The sequence below is a fragment of the Galeopterus variegatus genome, unplaced genomic scaffold (genome assembly GCF_000696425.1).
Source record: "Galeopterus variegatus unplaced genomic scaffold, G_variegatus-3.0.2 Scaffold12, whole genome shotgun sequence".
Taxonomy (NCBI): domain Eukaryota; kingdom Metazoa; phylum Chordata; class Mammalia; order Dermoptera; family Cynocephalidae; genus Galeopterus; species Galeopterus variegatus.
In genome coordinates this window covers 1,660,105-1,679,905 of record NW_007726123.1, presented here as the reverse complement: position 1 = coordinate 1,679,905, position 19,801 = coordinate 1,660,105, and the positions used below count along the sequence as shown (strand labels likewise).

The following is a 19,801-nucleotide window of genomic DNA, read 5'->3' as shown; positions in this document are numbered from 1 at the left end:
TAAGGAAACTAAATGAGATTCAAGAAAACTCAGTTAGACAACACAATGAAATGAGAAAAAATATACAGGACCTGAAAGAAGAAATGTACAAAGAAATCAATGCCCTGAAAAAGAATGTAGCAGAGCTTCTGGAGCTGAAGGATTCATTCAACAAAATAAGAAACACAACAGAGAGTTTAACCAGCAGGCTAGAACAAGTAGAATAGAGAATTTCTGACCTGGAAGATGGGCTGTTTGAGTTAACACAGGCAGACCAAAAAAAGGAATTTAAAAAACAAAGAAAATCTAAGAGAGATTAGTGCTCAAATATCTGAATCAGGGTATTCCAGAAGGGGAGGAAAAAGGAAATGGCATTGAAAACATATTCAACAAAATAATAGCAGAAAACTTCCCAGGTTTAGGGAAAGTCACAGATCTTCAGACTCGGGAGGCCCAAAGATCCCCAAACATATTCAACCCAAAAAGGTCTCCATGGCATGTTATAGTCAAACTGGCAAAACTCAAAGACAAAGAGAGAATCTTAAAAGCTACAAGAGAGAAGCCACATAAGGGAGCCCATTTAAGCCACATAAGGGAAGCCCAAATAAGGGAGCTCCAATCAGACTAACATCAAACTTTTCATCAGAAACACTAAAAGCCAGAAAAGAATGGGTGATATATTCAAAATAGTAAAGGACAAAAATTGCCAGCCAAGAATACTTTACCCAGCAAGGCTATTCTTCCAGAATGAAGGAAAATAGTATATTTCTCAGACAAACAAAAACTGCAGGAGTTCGCTACCACACGACCAGCCTTACAAGAAATTCTCAAGGGAGTACTGGGTTTGGTACCTGAAAAACAACCATCACTGCCACGAGTACTCAAGAAAGAACAATATCCACCAGTAAAACAAAAGTGCTAACAATACAGGGAAAAAATTGGTTATCTACCACCCCAAGAAACCAACAAATGCAGAAGACAAACAAAATCACAAAGAAGGGACAAAAGATACTTAAGACATCTAAACAAAAATCAGTAAAACACTGGAGTAAATCAATACCTTTCAATAATAACTCTAAATGTAAAAGGATTAAATTTCCCACTCAAAAGACAAAGACTGACTGACTGAATTAAAAAGACCAAAGACTGAATTAATGGACCCAAAAATATACTGCCTTCAAGAGACTCCCATCTCCTGTTAAGACACACATAGATTGAGTGAAAGGATGGAAAAAGATATACCATGCAAATAGAAATGAAAAATGAGCTGTAATACCTAGTCTTATATCAGATAAAACAGACTTTAAACCAAAAAACATAAAAAGAGATAAAGAAGGCCACTACATAATGATAAAAGGATCTATCCATCAGGAAGAAATAATAATCATGAAAATACATGTACCCAACATCAGAGCAGCCAGATTTATAAAGCAAACACTATTAGGCCGAAAGAATGAGATAGACACTAACAACATATTAGTGGGGGACCTGACCACCCCAATCTCATAATTGGACAGATCACCTAGCAAAAAATCAATAGAGAAACACAAGATCTAAACAACACTTTAGACCAATTGGACTTCACAGATATCTACAGAACATTCCATCCAACAACTTCAGAATATTCATTCTACTCATCAGTACATGGAACATTCTCCAGGATAGACTACGTGTTAGGTCACAAAGCAAGTCTCAATGAATTCAAAAAAATTGGAATTATTCCATGTATTTTTTGAGATCACGTTGGATTAAAATTAGAAATCAATAACAAATGAAACTCTGGAAACTATACAAACACATGGAAATTAAACAGCCTATTTAATGACATACGGGTACAAGAAGAAATTAAACAGGAAATCAAAAAATTTCTTGAAGTTAATGAAAACAATGACACATCATACCAAAACCTGTGGGATACTGCAAAAGCAGTACTAAGAGGGAAATTTATCACATTAAAGGCTTACTTCAGAAGAATGGAAAGATGGCAAGTAAACAACCTAACACTTCACCTTAAAGAACTAGAAAAACAAGAACAACCCAAACCCAAAGTTAGCAGATGGAAAGAAATAATTAGGATCAGAGCAGAACAAAATGAAATAGAAACCTGAAAAATGATACAAAAGATCAACGAAACAAAAAACTTGTTTTTTTTTTAAAGATAAATAAAATTGACAAACTTTTCAAACTTTTAGCAAGGCTAACTAAGAAGAGAGAAGATCCAAATAACAGAAATTAGAAATGAAAAAGGTGGTATTACAACTGATATCTCTGAAATACAAGGAATCATTAGAGACTACTATAAACAACTATATGCCAACAAATTTGAAAATCTGGAAGAAATGGATAAATTTCTGGACACATACAAACTACCAAAACTGAGCCAAGAAGATACAGAAAATCTGAACAGACCAATAACAACAAAAGAGATTGAAACTGTTATCAGAAGGCTCCCAACAAGGAAAAGCCCAGGACCAGATGGGTTCACAGCAGAGTTCTACCAAACCTTCAAAGAGGAATTGATACCAATTCTCTACAAACTATTCCAAAAGATTGAAACAGAAGCCATTTTCCCAAACTCATTCTATGCCCCCCACATCACCCTGATACCAAAACCAGACAAAGATACAACAAAAAAAGAAAACTACAGGCCAATATCCTTGATGAATATAGACACAAAAATCCTCAATAAAATACTAGCTAACAGAATGCAGCAACACATACACAAAATTAGACACCATGATCAAGTGGGATTCATACCAGGGATGCAAGGTTGGTTCAACATACGCAAATCAATAAATGTGATACACCACATCAGTAAAATCAAAGACAAAAACCATATGATCATCTCTATAGATGCTGAAAAAGCATTTGACAAAATTCAACATTTGTTCATGATAAAGACTCTCTACAAGTTAGGTATAGATGGAAAGTATCTCAACACAATTAAAGCCATATATGATAAGCCTACTGCCGATATCATCTTGAACAACATCTTAAGAACAGGAACTAGACAAGGATGCCCAATCTCACCACTCCTATTCAACATAGTGTTGGAAGTACTAGCCAAAGCAATCAGAGAAGAGAAGGAAATATAGGGCATCCAGATTGGAAAAGATGAACTCAACCTGTCCCTGTTTGCAGATGACATGATCCTATATATCAAACAGCCTAAAGCCTCTACAAAAAAACTCTTTGAGTCGATAAATGATTTCAGCAAAGCTCCAGGATACAAAATCAACACACGAAAATCAGTAGCATTTCTATACTCCAACAGCGAACATGCAGAAAAAGAAATCAAGAAAGCCTGCCCATTTACAATAGCCACCAAAAAAATACAATACTTAGCAAGAGAGTTAACCAAGGATGTGAAAAATCTCTACAAAGAGAACTACAAACCACTGTTGAGAGAAATTGAAGAGGACACAAGAAGATGGAAAGATATCACATACTCCTGGATTGGAAGAATTAACATTGTGAAAATGTCCATATTACCCAAAGTGATCAACAGATTCAATGTGATCCCCATCAAAATTCCAATGACATTTTTCTCAAAAATGGAAAAAACCATCCAGACATTTATAAGGAATAACAAAAGACCACAAATAGCCATAGCAATCCTGAGCAAAAAAAATAAAAATAAAACTGGAGGCATAACACAGCCTGACTTTAAACTGTACTACAAAGCTATAATAACCAAAACAGCACACTACTGGCATAAAAACAAACACACGGATCAATGGAATAGAATAGAGAACCCAGAAATCAAACCATACACCTACAGCCATCTGATCTTTGACAAAGGCACCAAATCTACACACTGGGGAAGAGACTGCCTCTTCAGCAAATGGTGCTGGGAAAACTGGATATTCATATGTAGGAGAATGAAACTAGACCCATATTTTCAAGATATACCAATATCAACTCAAAATGGATTAAAGAATTAAATATACATCCTGAAACAATAAACCTCCTTAAAGAAAACATAGGGGGAATACTCCAGAAAGTAGGAGTGGGTACAGACTTCATGAATAGGACCCCAAAAGCACAGGCAACAAAAGGAAAAATAAACAAATGGGGATTGTATCAAACTAAAAAGCTTCTGCACAGCAAAAGAAACAATCAACAGAGTGAAAAGACAACTAACAGAGTGGGAGAAAATATTTGCAAAATAACAGAGTGAAAAGACAACCAACAGAGTGGGAGAAAATATTTGCAAAATATACATCTGACAAAGGATTAATATCCAGAATATACAAGGAACTCTAACAGCTTTACAACAAAAAAACAAATAACCCAATTAAGAAATGGGCAAAGGAGCTGAAAAGGCATTTCTCAAAGGAAGATATACAAATGGCCAACAGACACATGAAAAAATGCTCACATCACTCAGCATTCGGGAAATGTAAATCAAAACCACTTTGAGATACCATCTCACTCCAGTTAGGATGGCTAATATACAAAAAACTGAGAATGATAAATGCTGGTGAGGTTGCAGAGAAAAACTCTCATACACTGTTGGTATGACTGCAAAATGGTGCAGCCTTTACGGAAAATGCTATGGAGGTTCCTCAAACAATTACAGATAGATCTGCTATATGACCCAGCTATTCCACTGCTGGGAATATACCCGGAGGAATGGAAATCCTCATAATGAAGGGATACCTATACTCCCACGTTTATTGCAGTGCTATTTACAATAGCCAAGAGTTGCAACCAGTCCAAATGTCCATCGTCAGATGAGTGGATAAGGAAACTGTAGTATATCTACACAATGGAATACTACTCAGCTATAAAAAAGAATGAAATACTACCATTGACAACAACATGGATGGACTTAGAGAAAATTATATTAAGTGAAACAAGTCAGGCACAGAAAGAGAAATACCACATGTTCTCACTTATTTGTGGTAGCTAAAAATAATAAATAAATATAGAAACAAATAAATGGTGGGGGTGAAGAAGACACAACAATCACAACAATTCCTTGAACTTGTTAAGCCAAGTGAATGGATGTGATGTAGTTGGCAGAGGAGGGGAGAAACTGGGGGCGTTGAGAAACAGTTAAAGGGACACAAAAATCAACTACAATGTATATTGAGAAGTTGAAATAAAATAAATAAATAAAATAGTTTAAATAGTGAATTTTATCTCAATTATAAAAAGGTTTAAAAAAGATATTCTGGGGTATAGATGTATAAGTGTAAAAGTGCAGGTAGCATCAAAGTCAAGTAGGTTAAATATATCAGCTATCTATATAAATTATCTGTGCCTTAGAAAAAACAGCTGAAAGTCCCACATTCCTTTTTTTTTTTTTTTTTTTTTTTTTTGGCAAGTAGCTATATAGGAATCCAACCCTTGATCTTAGTGTCACAACACCACACTCTAACCAACTAAGCTAACTGGCCAGCCTCACATTCATTCTTGACATCTCCTTCATCCTGCTCATCTCCATGTCCTGTCAATTCTTCCTTGACATTATCATATAGGTTCTCACCATCATCCACACCAAACATCACTTATCATCTGATCACCTTGCCAACAGTCTCACCCTGTTTAATCTATCCTATATGAGATTTATCTTTATAAAAATATTATGTACACATTATTTTCCCCACCTCTCACAGAAAAAAATTTAATGGCACTTATAAATTACCATAAAAAATCTGCCATAACCAAACTAAAATGGCAGATAAATCATGGATAAAAGAAGTTTTAAAACCAAGTGTTCTCCCATTTTGTCAAGGGTGTGGGCAACAGGGTACCATTATATGCTCTTAGCACACATGTAAACTGCCACAATCCTTCTGGAGAACAATTTGACAAGTATGTATAAAGAGTCTTTATACAGGTGACCAGTTAATTGCACTCCTAAATACAGCATATTTGATAATCATGTTCAGATCATCGCTCTACCATATCCCCACCACCACCCCCACCCCCAAAAATTCAGTATGTACACTGACTTACTACTTACTAGTTTTATGAATTTATTGCTGAAATTTTATGAGTCTCAGTTTCTCCATATGTAAAAATGGGCATAACACTACCTACATCTCCCAGTACTGTTATGAAGAAGCAAATGAAAAAATGTACATAAATTGCTCTACATGTCATAGTCTAGCACTATGCCTGACAAGTAGTTAAGGGATCCAAAGAGTCAAGACCAAATTCTTCTATCAAGTCTGCAGTACCTTAAAGTTGCCACTAGTTAAAGATTTTGCTATTTATTTTTTCCCCTCAGAAAGCAAAAGTTGATAAAATTCTAGAAATGTGTTATCCCTTTATCCAATCTACCTGCTATTAATCTGGTATTGAAAGTCTGATGCTCTGGGCCGGCCCGGTGGCGCACTGGAGAGTGCGCCGCCTGGGAGTGCGGCGGCGTTCCTGCCAAGGGTTCGGATCCCATGTGGAGACCGGTTCCCGCTCACTGGCTGAGCGCGGCGCGGGCACAACACCGAGGGTTGCGATCCCGTTGCCGGTCCCCGGTACGGGTGCGACACCGAGGGTTGCGATCCCGTTACCGGTCAGTAAAAAAAAAAGACAAAAAAGGAAAAAAAAAGAAAGTCTGATGCTCTACCAGCTAAGCTATCTGGGAAGTATTACTTTAGTAGCCCTAATATTTGCAAGAATCAAACAGCATTCAAGGCAATCATACAAAGATAATAACTTATCAAGCAAAGTGACCTTTTATATTGCTTCATCCTTTAGTTTTATATAGTAGAGAATGTATACAGAGAAACAGCATCTTTTTACTTTAATAATATTTCTTTTAGTTTACATTTCTGAAACACGACAGTGCTGCTGCTAAAAAGCTCTTGACATTCTTAAGAGTCAATTACAGAGACTGCATGCTATTTTTCAGTTTAAGGTCTCCCAGTTTGCAAACTGTTTTTTTGCTTGTCTGTGTGCACAATAAACTCAAAAATTCTAAAAAAAAAGACAATAATAGCTAAGTAGTAAAAAGCACTGGTTCTGAAATCAGAAAGATTTGCTTTCAAATTGAACTTCCATTTGTAGCTACATTAATGTACGCAAGTTACTGAAGCTCTGAAAGAAAAGGCTGCTACTATGCACTTTACAGGAGATGCTCTGAGGATTAGATGAAAATATATGTAAAGTGCCTAGCACAATGTCTGGCATAGGTGCTCATCAAGAGAACATTTTGTCTTGGAACGTGATGCTCCTCTGAGAAATTTCTCTCTCAAATACTGCAGGGCCAATATAAGCCTGTTTTCTCTCTGTTCTCTTCACTTCTTAGATTAAGGGAACCATTACACATTGTAATTCTGGCCTTCAAAGCTGAAAAGTAAACTACTGCCTGGAAACAATGATTTCTCATTATCATAGTGATAAACATAAACCCAGCCTCATAATCCAAATTCACCCTAAACGTAGTTGTCAGAATAACCCTCCTAAAATATTGATCTTTTCATGTCCATACCATATCAACCCATCTGCAGAATCACTGTCTTATTTTGACTTATATAACACGGCAATCTTCTAACTTTCCTCTTTAGGATTCACACCTCTTCTCTCCCTATTTGATCTCATACTGCACCCTGATGATAAATACCACCTATATGCCAAAGGGTCTAGAAATTGTAACCTCAGTCCAGACTTCTCTTTTGAGCATGGGACTCATATATCCAACTACCTATTCACTATTTCCACTTAGATGTTTCATAGGAATCTCAAACTTAACATATATAAAACTCATTCTGATTTCTTTAAACTTGCTTTTCTATCAGTCTTTTCCACCTCTGAGAATATTACTTCCATACATAGTTACCCAAAAGTCTCTCTCTCTCACGCCCTCATCAGTAACACAATCCATCACCAAGCCTGTTGATTCTACCCCCAAAACACATCTTGAACATCCAGAATACATCTTGAATATCCTACCTGGATTTCATGTTTAAATTGTAGCATCTTTTTTTTTAATTGACAGATAATAACTGTATATATTTCTGGGGTACAATGTGATGTTCTGACACATGTATACATTGCAGAATGATTAAAACAAGCTAATTAAGGGCCGGCCCGGTGGTGCACTGGATGGTGTGCCGCTTGGGAAGCGCGGCGGCGCTCCCGCCCGAGGGTTCGGATCCCACATACAGACCGGTTCCTGCTCACTGGCTGAGCGAGGCGCGGGAGCAGCATCGAGAGTTGCAATCCCGTTGCCGGTCCCCGGTCCGGTACGGGGGCAACACTGAGGGTTGCGATCCGTTGCCGGACACGGAAAAAGACAAAAGAAAAAAAAAAAAAAAAAAAAAAAAAACAAGCTAATTAATATATCCATCACCTCAGAAACTTATTTTTTTTTGTAGTGAGAACATTTTTAATCTATTCTTTGAGCAATTTATAGCAATAATGCATTATTATTAACTATCGTCACCGTGCTGTGCAATAGATCTTGAAAAGTTATTTCTCCTGTCTAGCTGAAACTTTCTACCCTTTGGTTAACATCTCCCATTTCCCAGTCCCCTATCCCTAGCCTGATAACCACTATTCTATTCTTTACTTCTATAAGTTTGACGTTTTTAGATTCCACATATAAGTGAGATCAATTTATCACAGCATCTTAATTGATCTATTTACTCTTAATCCTGCTGCATCCATTCTATCCCTGCATTTAGAGAATAGCTGAACTCATGGGAGAAAATACAAATCAGTTTAAAGGAACACACATATTTAAAGGATAGGTGAAAGAGAGCCTCATAATGACCTGTAAGGAAGTGCAGGCTTTGCTGTGCCATTTCCCTTTTGTTTCATTTTGTTTATAAAAGGATAAGAATACAGACTGAGAAGTTCGAAGAGTTTTAAATGAGTTGACCAAGTCACCCAAATAGAAAGAGGCAGAGACAAGACTAGAACCCAGGGCTTCCAAATATTTCCACTATAAAATCTTATCCAGCCTGCTTTATAATCTATGTCAACAACTGGAAGTTGTGTGAAATTTATACTGATTTTATGCTTGTAATAGCAAAAATATAAACTTTACTGAGGATTACCCTACCCCTTGAAAGACAAGAAGCATTAGGCAACTGATAATGGGTAAAATGAAACAGTAAAGATGAATGTGGAAACTTATGAAGTTCCAAAGACTATTCATAATAGGGGTAGTCTGGGAAAATCTGATAATATAAATGAATTCCAATGAATTCCAACATGCCTAAGAATAAAAATTACTGTCTTGGGTCAGCTTTCACAAAGCTGAATTCAAATATTAAACATTGCACATTATATAAGCGTAAACAAAACAACGTCTTCACAAATCTTTTTCTTAATTATTTTGAAAGTATATACAGAAGTTAACAAAAATATTTCCAACATACCCTAACTTTACAATGTGATAAGAGCCCCCACATTGGCTGTGCGCAGGCCTCAAGTTCAGCAGCAAAGGCAGCATAATAAGTCTGAGACTCGAATTCCACATGCTCATTTAGTTCTCGCTTGTTTAAGTTCATTCCTTGCAAAAATTAAAGCAGATATAAACCTTGTCAAATGGAAGCATGCATTCAGATTAAAACTCAAGTAAAACATTTCCCCATATCAAATGCATTGTTATGCACACAAATGGTATAAATGACATAGTATGTAGAGAAATAAGTAAATTATTAAAAATGAAATAACCTAGTCCTTTTACAATTTTTTTTACAAACTAGGCTTTCTTAGAGACACTTAGTGAATTGCCTCTCACATAACGTAATTTAATATCTTTAAATAAGGAAGTCAAAACATGGGCCGGCCCGGTGGCGCACTGGAGAGTGCGCCACTAAACCGTGAACAAGTAAAGAAACAAATCTGGTTCAAGAGAATAAACCAGAAAAGACACCTAAACTTTTCATTGTGGTTTATATCTTCAAAGACCTCAACCTTTCTCGTCAGTCTCATCATATACTGACTTCTTAAAAGTTAATGGGCCCGCCTGGTGGCGCACTGGAGAGTGCGCCACCTGGGAGCACAGCGGCGCTCCCGCCGAGGGTTCGGATCCCATGTGGAGACCGGTTCCCGCTCACTGGTTGAGCGCGGTGCGGGCGCAACACCGAGGGTTGTGATCCCATTGCCGGTCCCCGGTGCGGGTGCGACACCGAGGGTTGCGATCCCATTACCGGTCAGTAAAAAGACAAAAAGGAAAAAAAAAAAAAGAAAGTCAAAACAATTTTAATTGATGTTAGTTAAAATTTTCATCAAAGTCTTATGAATCTTTCTTGGAAAATAGATTTCACATTTCTAGTTTAATGCTTTAAAATGTTAAAAATATTATACTCCTGTTTCCTTTTTAACATTTTGATATTTTTCCTAACTCCATGATATGCTTTCATGAACAATTTATTAAGTACTTACAAATAACAATTAATTAAAATAAGACATTTCATGTGTAACCTGAATGCTGTTATTATATTTTAATTAGCATTTAATAATTTAGCATTAGGCATTTGGTAAACAAAAAAAAAAATTAGCAAAAAACATAAAATTCATACCTTGAAAGAAAGATACAAAGTTCATCCATGTAACCAACAAACCATGGTCCTCCAAAAATCTCTTAGCCACACTTTGATGAGAAAGAATATTAATAAAATCGCTAACAAGAGGCCAATAAGTGTTATTCTTCAGTAATGCTTCTCCACAGTTCACTACCACATGTAAACTATTTTCTTCATCTAAAAAAGACACATATAGCCCCAAAATAAGTTTTTTTTTTTTTTTTAAAAAAAGCTTTACCAAAGATACAGAATATTATACACTAGAATCAGAGACAGGTAAATTCAAACCCCACCCTAACATTTGATACCTATATGGCTTTAGGCATGTTATTTAGACTCCCTGAATCAATTTCCTCTTGTAAAATAGAAAAAAACAGGTATCTCAAAGGAATTAAATGATGTTAACATAAAGCATGTAGCACATCATTACAGTAATTATACTACATGTCCAATATATTACTTAATATTGAGCTAGCTATATGTTTATAAAACCTTATTTTCTTGACTCTAATGATATAATGCAATATTTTCAGTTACAATCAATAAAAGATTTTTATCCCTAGATTAATCTCATTCCATCTTATCAAATCTGTATAATTTCAAATGACATATATTTATTGCTTTCTTCTATTCAAAGTATATATAAATATAATTTTTTTAGCAAATAGTATTTCAAAGATAAAAGAAAAAACATACATAAATTTCTTAAACCTTAAAAAAAAATACTCAAAAATTAAATACACTGTTGGAAGCGAAAAATTAGGTTTGTACAAAATTTTTATCATTAAAAATTATTAATATATATGTATTAGCTCTCTTAATCCATTCCAACATAATTTATTTACTGGACTAAGGAACCCTCTGTTCCCACTGTAAAACAGTATAATACCCATTAATACATGGAATGCTCAAGGCTATCAACCTGTTCCCTAGTACACAAGGAGAAGTATGTGGTTACCCAGAGTCGATTTTTGTTTCTATTCATACTAATTTGTCTTTTTGTCATAATTATAAAATTTAAATCAAAAGCATATGAACTAAAGAAATATGAACACATAAAGAGGTATTACAGAACCTGGATCATATGCTTTTGAGAGACAATAAAAATAAGTAAAAATAAATGCCAGAAGAAAAAAGCTAAAAAAACTTGGAGCAGAAAAATCTTAAAAGCCTACAAATATTTTACACTCAGACTGCTTCACAAAGATCTTTATACAAGGGGTCTTCAAAAAATTCATTAAAAAATTTTTTTTTTTTTTTTTTTTTTTTTTTTGGCAGCTGGCCAGTACAGTATTATCTTTTAATTCCGTTTTTCCACAAACTTTTGACGTGTCCTCATATTCTAACTCTACTTTTAAAGACAGAAATTGGAATTCACAGATGATGCTTTACAGATGTGGTATATATAAAATGAGAGAGAACTCCAGCCAAGGAAACCATATCCTGAAAATGCTTTGTCCAAAATTAAAATATTGGAGAATAAACACGCATTTCTGTGTTAAAAACATAATGTTTAAGGAACATATGCACCATTTTTTAATGATTCCTCACTTTAACCAACTTTTTCAACTAACCACTTGTCAAACTCATCAGTAAAGAGGGCCTCTACTGTACTTCTTAATTTCCACACACTAAATTTAGGTTTCACTCCATGGAATTACTTTACCCTACTCATAAGTTTAACAATATATAAGAACAGTACCCACTGAAGTTAAGTATGCTCTCTTTCAGTGCTTCTCAATGAATGAGAGATGTCATAACTGAATGAGGGAGTGAGGGGCCTTTTGCAAATTATCTACACCTGAGATTCTGAAAAGCACCCCCGACTGACAACTACTGTCACTGTGAGCCAGTGAACCATTGATACTGATGCTGAAAAATATTGAGATTTAAAAAAATTTCTTAATAAAATATTGAGAATCACTGTTCTATTTAATTGAAACCAGAGGATGAATAAGCAGAATATAATTAATCAAAATCACCATTTTCCACACTGCTTTAAATACTACTTGTTCTTGTGGAAAATGCATTGGAATCTTTAATGCAATAAAGTGATTTTATACTTTTTTTACTTTTACCCAAACTGGTACTTTGCTCACTACAGATTAGAGAGCAATGATTCAGTGTTAAATGAAATTCACTCATTGACAAATATTTACTCACCACCTACTAAGGGTCAGGTATTCTACTAAACTCTGAAAATAAAGTGGTAAATAAATCAAGATTTACATGGTCTCTCTCTCTCCCCGCACTGAGATTAACATCTAAGAAGACAGAGTGCGATAAGAGCTATAATAGGAAAAGTAAAGGGAGTTATAAGAACAAATAAAGCTAGTCTAAATTTCAAGAAAAGACTCTCCTGAGTAAGTGTGGTTTAAACTGAGATCTATGAAATGAACCAGGAATTATGATTAACCAGATAAACTAGAGAGTAGGGAGCAAATGTTGTTCTAGGTAGAGGGAGCAGTATATAAGAAGATTGGAATCACTGGGACAAAGAATGCAGAAGGTGGGTAGTACAAATGAGGGTATAGGACCTTATGAATCAGCTTTAGGAGTCTGGAGTTCATGCGAAGAGAATGGCAAGCCACCGGGGAGTTTAAAGAGAGAAACGTGATCAGATGTATAGTGTGGAGAGTGACTGAAGGAAGGTGGTGATGACTTGAGATAACAGGCCTAGAGATGGCAATGGCTTGAACAATGATCAGGGCATAAAGACACAGAGATGAAGAGAAGGTTTAAATGACAGAGTTGGTAATGTTTACTATATATACAAGGAGTTAAAAAGAAGTCAAAGATGATTCCTAGGTTTTTAGGTTGGGCAACTGTTTAGATGGTTAGACAGTGGTATCAAAACACATGCTCACATGTTCATACACATATACACACACACATACACCCCCACACACAAAGATAATGGAAAAGAAACCAGCTTGATAGAGAGATGATGAGTTTTTGCTGTGGACACTGTGTTTGAGATACTTATAAACATCCAAAGACTATAGCTCAATAAGTTGTTTGATATGTAGGACAGAAGATCAATCTGGGATTATTAGCATCTACAGAAATTATGCAACACATGGTTGTAAATTCCATTTTACACAGACTGCTTCATAAGACAAATTGTAAAATTTCAGGGGCGTGCAAAATTATGAGCTATGTTTGGAATCACAAAGTAGTGTGGTATAGAAACAAATATAACAAAGTAAAGGTATAAGGTAGGGATCACATACTACTAGAAGGATTTTTTTCCTTTTAGTCTTCAGTTGTTGCTGTTGTCATGTGAATTTTCATTTTTATCACCTTCTATATTTAGTAAGATTATAGATAAATTTTAAAATATTGTCTAGTGACAATTTAAGCAAAGGCTAGATAGAGGAAAAATAAAAAGAAAATACAGAAATCCTGTTGTAATATCTGTGGTTAGTTATGAATAGTTCAATATATTTAAAGCTCATTCTAACACTCTTACTGTAAAAATGAAGAAAGCTTATGGTACTCTTAAAAAACTGGTAAATATAGGGCCGACCAGCGGCTCACTTGGGAGAGTGTGGTGCTGATAACACCCAGGCCACGGGTTTGGATCCCTATATAGGGATGGCTGGTTAGCTCACATGGGAGAGCGTGGTGCTAATGACACCAAGTCAAGAGTTAAGATCCCCTTACCGGTCATCTTTAAAAAAAAAAAGAAAAAGAAAACTGGTAAATACATATCATAAAATGTTATGCTACTACTGAAAGAAGAAAAAAAATCTACCATGGCAAAGCTTGAAGGCTGCTAGAGATAGTTAGTTTTAGACCTTAGCTTGGAGATAATGTAATTCATTGCTAGAAAAATACATTTATATTTTAAAATCTTAGCAATGCTACCTATGCTATTCAGCTTCTAAAAAATTCAATTTGTGTAAGAATCTCCAGAACAGACTAGCTGCATTAGAAGGGAACTACATGTAGAAAGCAACTGAGACCATGTAATATGATTTCAGAAAAAATGGGAAAAGTTGAGAAAAGCTGAGATACCAGGACCAAATGCCAAGAAACAGCAACATTGATAGGACAAGTAGAGAAGAGTGGCGGGCCACAGAAAGAGCTGAGAATCAACAGTGTGAAATGCTGTGAAAACCAAGCAAGATAAAGTCCAAAGTGTGGCCACTGGTTTCCTCATCATGTAGGTCACAGAAAGGGTGATCATATAATTTATCATACAAACTGGGACTCTTTTGAGAGTAAAAGGGATTATTTAATAACTATGTCAGAATAACAGACACAACTTGGGGCTGTTCTGGGAAAACGTAGGCTACGTGGCCACTTGAGTCACAAGCAATTTTGTAGAGAGCAATTTCAATAGAATAATGGAAGTGGACACTAGATTGAGGTAGGTTAATGAGTGACTGGAAGGTAAGGAAACAAATATAAAAACTCTCTCAAGAAAGTTGGCTATTAAAAAAAAAAAGGGAAGCAGACTCATACACATTTATTTCCCAAACACTCTTCTTTACAGACCAAATGCAAACCATATATGATAAGCACAGCTAAATCACCTAGTCAAGTAAATGGACTCCAGATTCTTTTAAACATCAGATACTTCTAAATTTAAGTTTTCTAGTTTATAAATTAACAACACTATTTTTGTGAAAAGTCTTTCTCTAAATATATAATTCTATATAAAAATATCACTGATACAACTGAATGACAATTGACGCTATTTCAAAAAGGAGAAAAGGCAATATGTAGCTAGCGTTCTAAAAAACAAAAGGTCATGTTACATGAAGTTAGAAAAACTATAATACAAAGCATCTCATAAATTTTCCTTTAAAAAACTAAAAGAGGTACATTGCTTAATGCAGAGTTACATAGCAAGTAGGAGCATGGGCTTTGCAGTCAGATACCCAGCCTTATCACTTAGAGCTGTAACACCACAGACCACTGACTTTAACTCCCTAAACCACAGTTGCCTCAGCTATAAATAGAGATAACATTTTTTACTTCACAGAATTATTGACGACGGTTAAATGAGATAATGCATATAAAGTACTGAGATAAGAGCCTGGCATATAGTGGATGTTCAAAGGATGGTAGCTACCATAGCTAGCTAGCTACTATTATATAAAAGGCTTTACTCCCTGCACTGAGCATATATCCATTTTCAGAATATGGTGTCACATCTGAGAATAGACTATCAGTATAAAAAAAAGGAGCTGATATGCACAAGGAGGCAACAGTGGAACAAGGCAAGGCTCCACTACAGTATCTCTCCTCCTCAGAGAATGGAAAGGTCCTAAAATTTAATCTGAAGTATTATTTGTTGTTATTTTTAAAGTTTAGCTCCACGTGCCAACAAGTGAAGACACAGTCCTATCAATGTAAGCCTGGCTGTGTCATGATGAAAAACAAAAGTTCTGACATCAGGGGACACGAAATCCTTCTTGGCTTTGTCATTTACTAGGTATATAATCTACAGCAAATGACTTCACTTTCCTGAGCCTCAATGTACTCGTCTTTAAAGTGAGAATAATAATATGCCAATCTCAGAGAGTTTTTCAGCAGCTTAATTGAGACAACATATGAATAGCATTCAACAATGCCTGGTACACAGAAAATATACAAATGATGTAAATTATTCAAAGGAGGTAAAGTTAAGATGAAAGTCCACAGATGAATGAGAATGGGAGGAGGTATAGAAATATTACAGCAGGTTGAGGAGTATCAATTACATAGTGGACGCACAAGAAGAAATTAAAAGTTCTCACTAAGAGAACATAGAAAAGGCACAATTTATTCCAAATTTTAAATTATAAAAGTATAAGCACATAAAAATGTCTTAAGGCTGACAATAACAAATTTATGATAAAAAATAGAAACATGTCTAATAAGGATACAGCTAAATAAATTTGGTATATCCATATAACATGAATGCTGCAATTATCAAAATACTGTACATGTTCTTGACATGTACACTACGGTAACATTTTTTAAAGTATGTATTTGTATCTATAAACATAATCATATCACACAAAAAGATAGAAAAGAAATACAGCCAAGTGTTACCAACAATTATTTATGAATGACAAAACTATAAGTGGTTTTAACTTTTCTTTAAATGTCATTGGAAATCTTCAAAAATTTAACCAAATATGTTTTATTTTTATAATATTTTTAAAGTTATTTTTTAAGCATATAAGGTGTTTCTAAGACTAGTTATACAAAGTATACTAATAATAGATCTAGTGAATATAATTTTGAGTTTACCTTGTAGCTCACTTTTAATAAGACAACTTTCCATCATGTATAATAGCACAGTGACCATAATATCCAGCAGCTGACATTCTTCTGTTACCTGTCTGGCTAGCTCCTCATTGCTGAACAACTGAACACTAATATGCACAATTCTGTTAGACATCGTGTCTGATTCATGACTTTTCTTCAGTGTTTTCATAATGAAAGCATAATGCTGAACAAAAGTTTTCGTAAAAGCAACCTGTAAAAAATTTTTAGTAGGAAGAAAAAACACATTAGTTTAACTCTGAATTTAAAATATTTTTCAATATATTATACTAGCATTTTAAAACTATTACTAGCTTGTGACGATGTCCAAGGTAATTGAAAAAATAATTTCTATTACGATGGTAGTATTAAGACACATTTTCCCTTTTTTGAAACCTTAGCAAAATACTTTGAGGATTAAAAAAAAATGTTAAGGCATTTAAATTTTTAAAGTTTTAAAGCAATTACAAATACTGTGGTTTAAGAATATAAAATTTTACCTTGCTCACAAATGTATCAATTTACTAATGTCAAACTATGTGTCTTTGTTCTGTGCTACCTGCTTTAACAACAAAATCTATATTCTCAACTACAAACTATCACAGAGCATTTAATACACCTAAATAAGTAAATCAATATGATTACTCCAAGAGAAAGACCTTCTCCTATTTGATTTGAAAGCTGACCACTAACCTGACTAAATTACTTATATTTACTCTTTACTTACTTATTACTTATATCTACTCTTATTTCCTTTCTTTGTAACATGTACATTTCCTTTGTTTTTTTTAGCAGGTATAAAGACACACAAAAAAATGGCACTATTAAAGTGTCATTCCTAACCTATAACATAAGAACTATAGCATGCTTTATTTTCTTTTCATACACTGAGTTGTGTCACTTTGCCATAACCACATGGCAGTAACAGGTGGGTCCAGACTCTCTGGAACTAGAAACTTCACCTACCTACATTTGTACATGAGCCAATAACTCTTCTCTCTAACGATTATGGCCAGCAACTACTAATTCCATGCTTTTGCCATGCCTGACCCCACAATCTAAATCCAGTTGCCTCCCTTAAACATTCTCACAGCACCTTGTACCTCTTCTTCAGAGGACTTGGAACCATTTGTAACTACATATTTATTTCTACAATTGTGTTTTTAATGTTTGCCCCCCAGCAGCCCCTTCAGACCAAATTCCATGAAAAAAGGCAACCCTTCAGAACTCTGCCGCTTTGCCTCAAAGCTGACATACTGTACTTTTTGTGCAGATCCTGTGTTGGCAGGAGAAGAAGCTAATGCTGTTTCATAGTATTATATCAATCCTTAGCTGAGAAATACATCAAAAAAGATTTAGTAATGAAGACACAAAGAAAGTACAGCAAAGTTCAGGAAGGAGGGAAAAAATATAGATACCTTATACTCTTGATCTGGAAGCATGTTAAGTAAGAAAGTCACCATTTTCTGAGGGAATTCATACTTTATAGTCCAAAACAATAGCTCTTCCAGGAAGCTTTTATGTTTCAAAACATCCATTATGGATTGATCTGCATAAGAAAAAGAAAATTATCACTTAATAATTTAAATTGCTTATCTCAATTAAACCTTACTATAATTAATAACCCACCAATCCCTCAATGTATCTGAAAATTAGTGCAATGATAATACTGACAATAACAAGCTAGGTTTTTATAATTTCCACAGTATGGAAATAATTCATTTAATCCTTATATTTTAATATAAAGCAGTTACTAGAAAAATAAGTAATTACTTGTCCTTAAACATAAGCCATTTATCTAAAATTTCTACTAAGATTCAAAATAATTATCTTACAAGAACGATATTCATGTACTTAACTTAAAACAATAATTATTTTAAGCTAAAAATAAAAATAAACACTATTAAGGAGAGTCCAAAGTTATCTGAATTTTTAATTTTTAAAAAAAAAAACAGAAATCTTTATAGGATTCAATAATTTCTCCATTTCTTTAGAATTATCCTTTATAAATGAGATACCTGACTTCACTAGTATATATATTTACTTTTTTCTGGTAAGAATATACCAGAAAAAGTATAGAGTTTTAGATATGCTTACTTGAACAGGACTCAAGATATCCTCTTCATTTCTCTCACTAATAATTTCCCTCAGTAATTTTTTTTCCCAGAAAACATGAACTAGAAAATTTTGACTATTAATCTTTGTTAGAGGAAATAATCTTGAGCTACTTCTCTGGATCATCTGCTCTATACAAGGACATCAAGAGGATACAGCAAACGTCAACTGTGAATTGACTGGCTCAGTGACACTGCTTGAGCAGGGACTAGTCAAATGAGGTATTTGAAAAAACAATACCACATACTTCAAAATACTCAGGTACAGCTCTAACTACATCACAGTTCAGTGTCTTTGACAGGTAGCCTTGTAGAGTTTGTTTTTCTTTTCAATTAACTCTAACCCAGCTTCACAGTGCTATTACTGAACAATGTTTTCATACCACATCTCCTCAGGTAATGGTCTAAAGGAGTAACGATAAGTTCAATATATCTTCACTTTCTTGATTCTTTTATAAAACATACTGAGTTTACTAAGGCTTGAATCGGTTCTTATTAGATATGACTTTAACCCAATTTTTTCATTAATAACTAAAGAAACAACTGGCATTGTTGGGACTCAGAAAACAATACCCTAAAATATGGTGCTTTGACATGCTGAACTAAAATCTCTTCCTGACCTTCCCCTGCCTTCCATGGGAGAGACTTTCTCTGGGATTTCCTTATCTAAGAAAACTTCTTTCCAAAAGAAATGCATTGTCTTAAGAACCCCTCCCTAAGAGTCTCATCAAATAACCAGGAAAGTTTAACGACTGGGAGAAGAGAAGAGACTAGGAGTCCAGACAGGGAGTCATCGTCACGCCCAGACAGACTTTTTTTTTTTTTTTTCCGTTAAATTTTTATTTTGTCAATATACACTGTATATGATTATTATGGCCCATCACCAACACCTCCCTCCCTCCTCCCTCTCTCCCCTCCCCCCCAAGAATGTCCTTTCCGTTTGCTTGTTGTAACAAC

The 19,801-nt window shown here is 34.7% G+C and overlaps 1 protein-coding gene across 1 annotated transcript in view; it reads right to left on the bottom strand.

Moving 5' to 3' along the window:
- Positions 1-19,801, bottom strand: part of UBR3 (ubiquitin protein ligase E3 component n-recognin 3 (putative)) — a gene marked incomplete at its 3' end in the record, with an annotated part of 190,842 nt that overhangs the window by 114,406 nt on the left and 56,635 nt on the right. Inside the window, exons 7-10 of the mRNA XM_008592392.1 lie at positions 18,149-18,279; positions 16,716-16,944; positions 10,464-10,643; positions 9,315-9,448 (exon numbers count right to left, since the gene is read on the bottom strand). Coding sequence (XP_008590614.1) covers positions 9,315-9,448; positions 10,464-10,643; positions 16,716-16,944; positions 18,149-18,279 — 674 coding nt within the window. The remainder of the gene's footprint in view (positions 1-9,314; positions 9,449-10,463; positions 10,644-16,715; positions 16,945-18,148; positions 18,280-19,801) is intronic.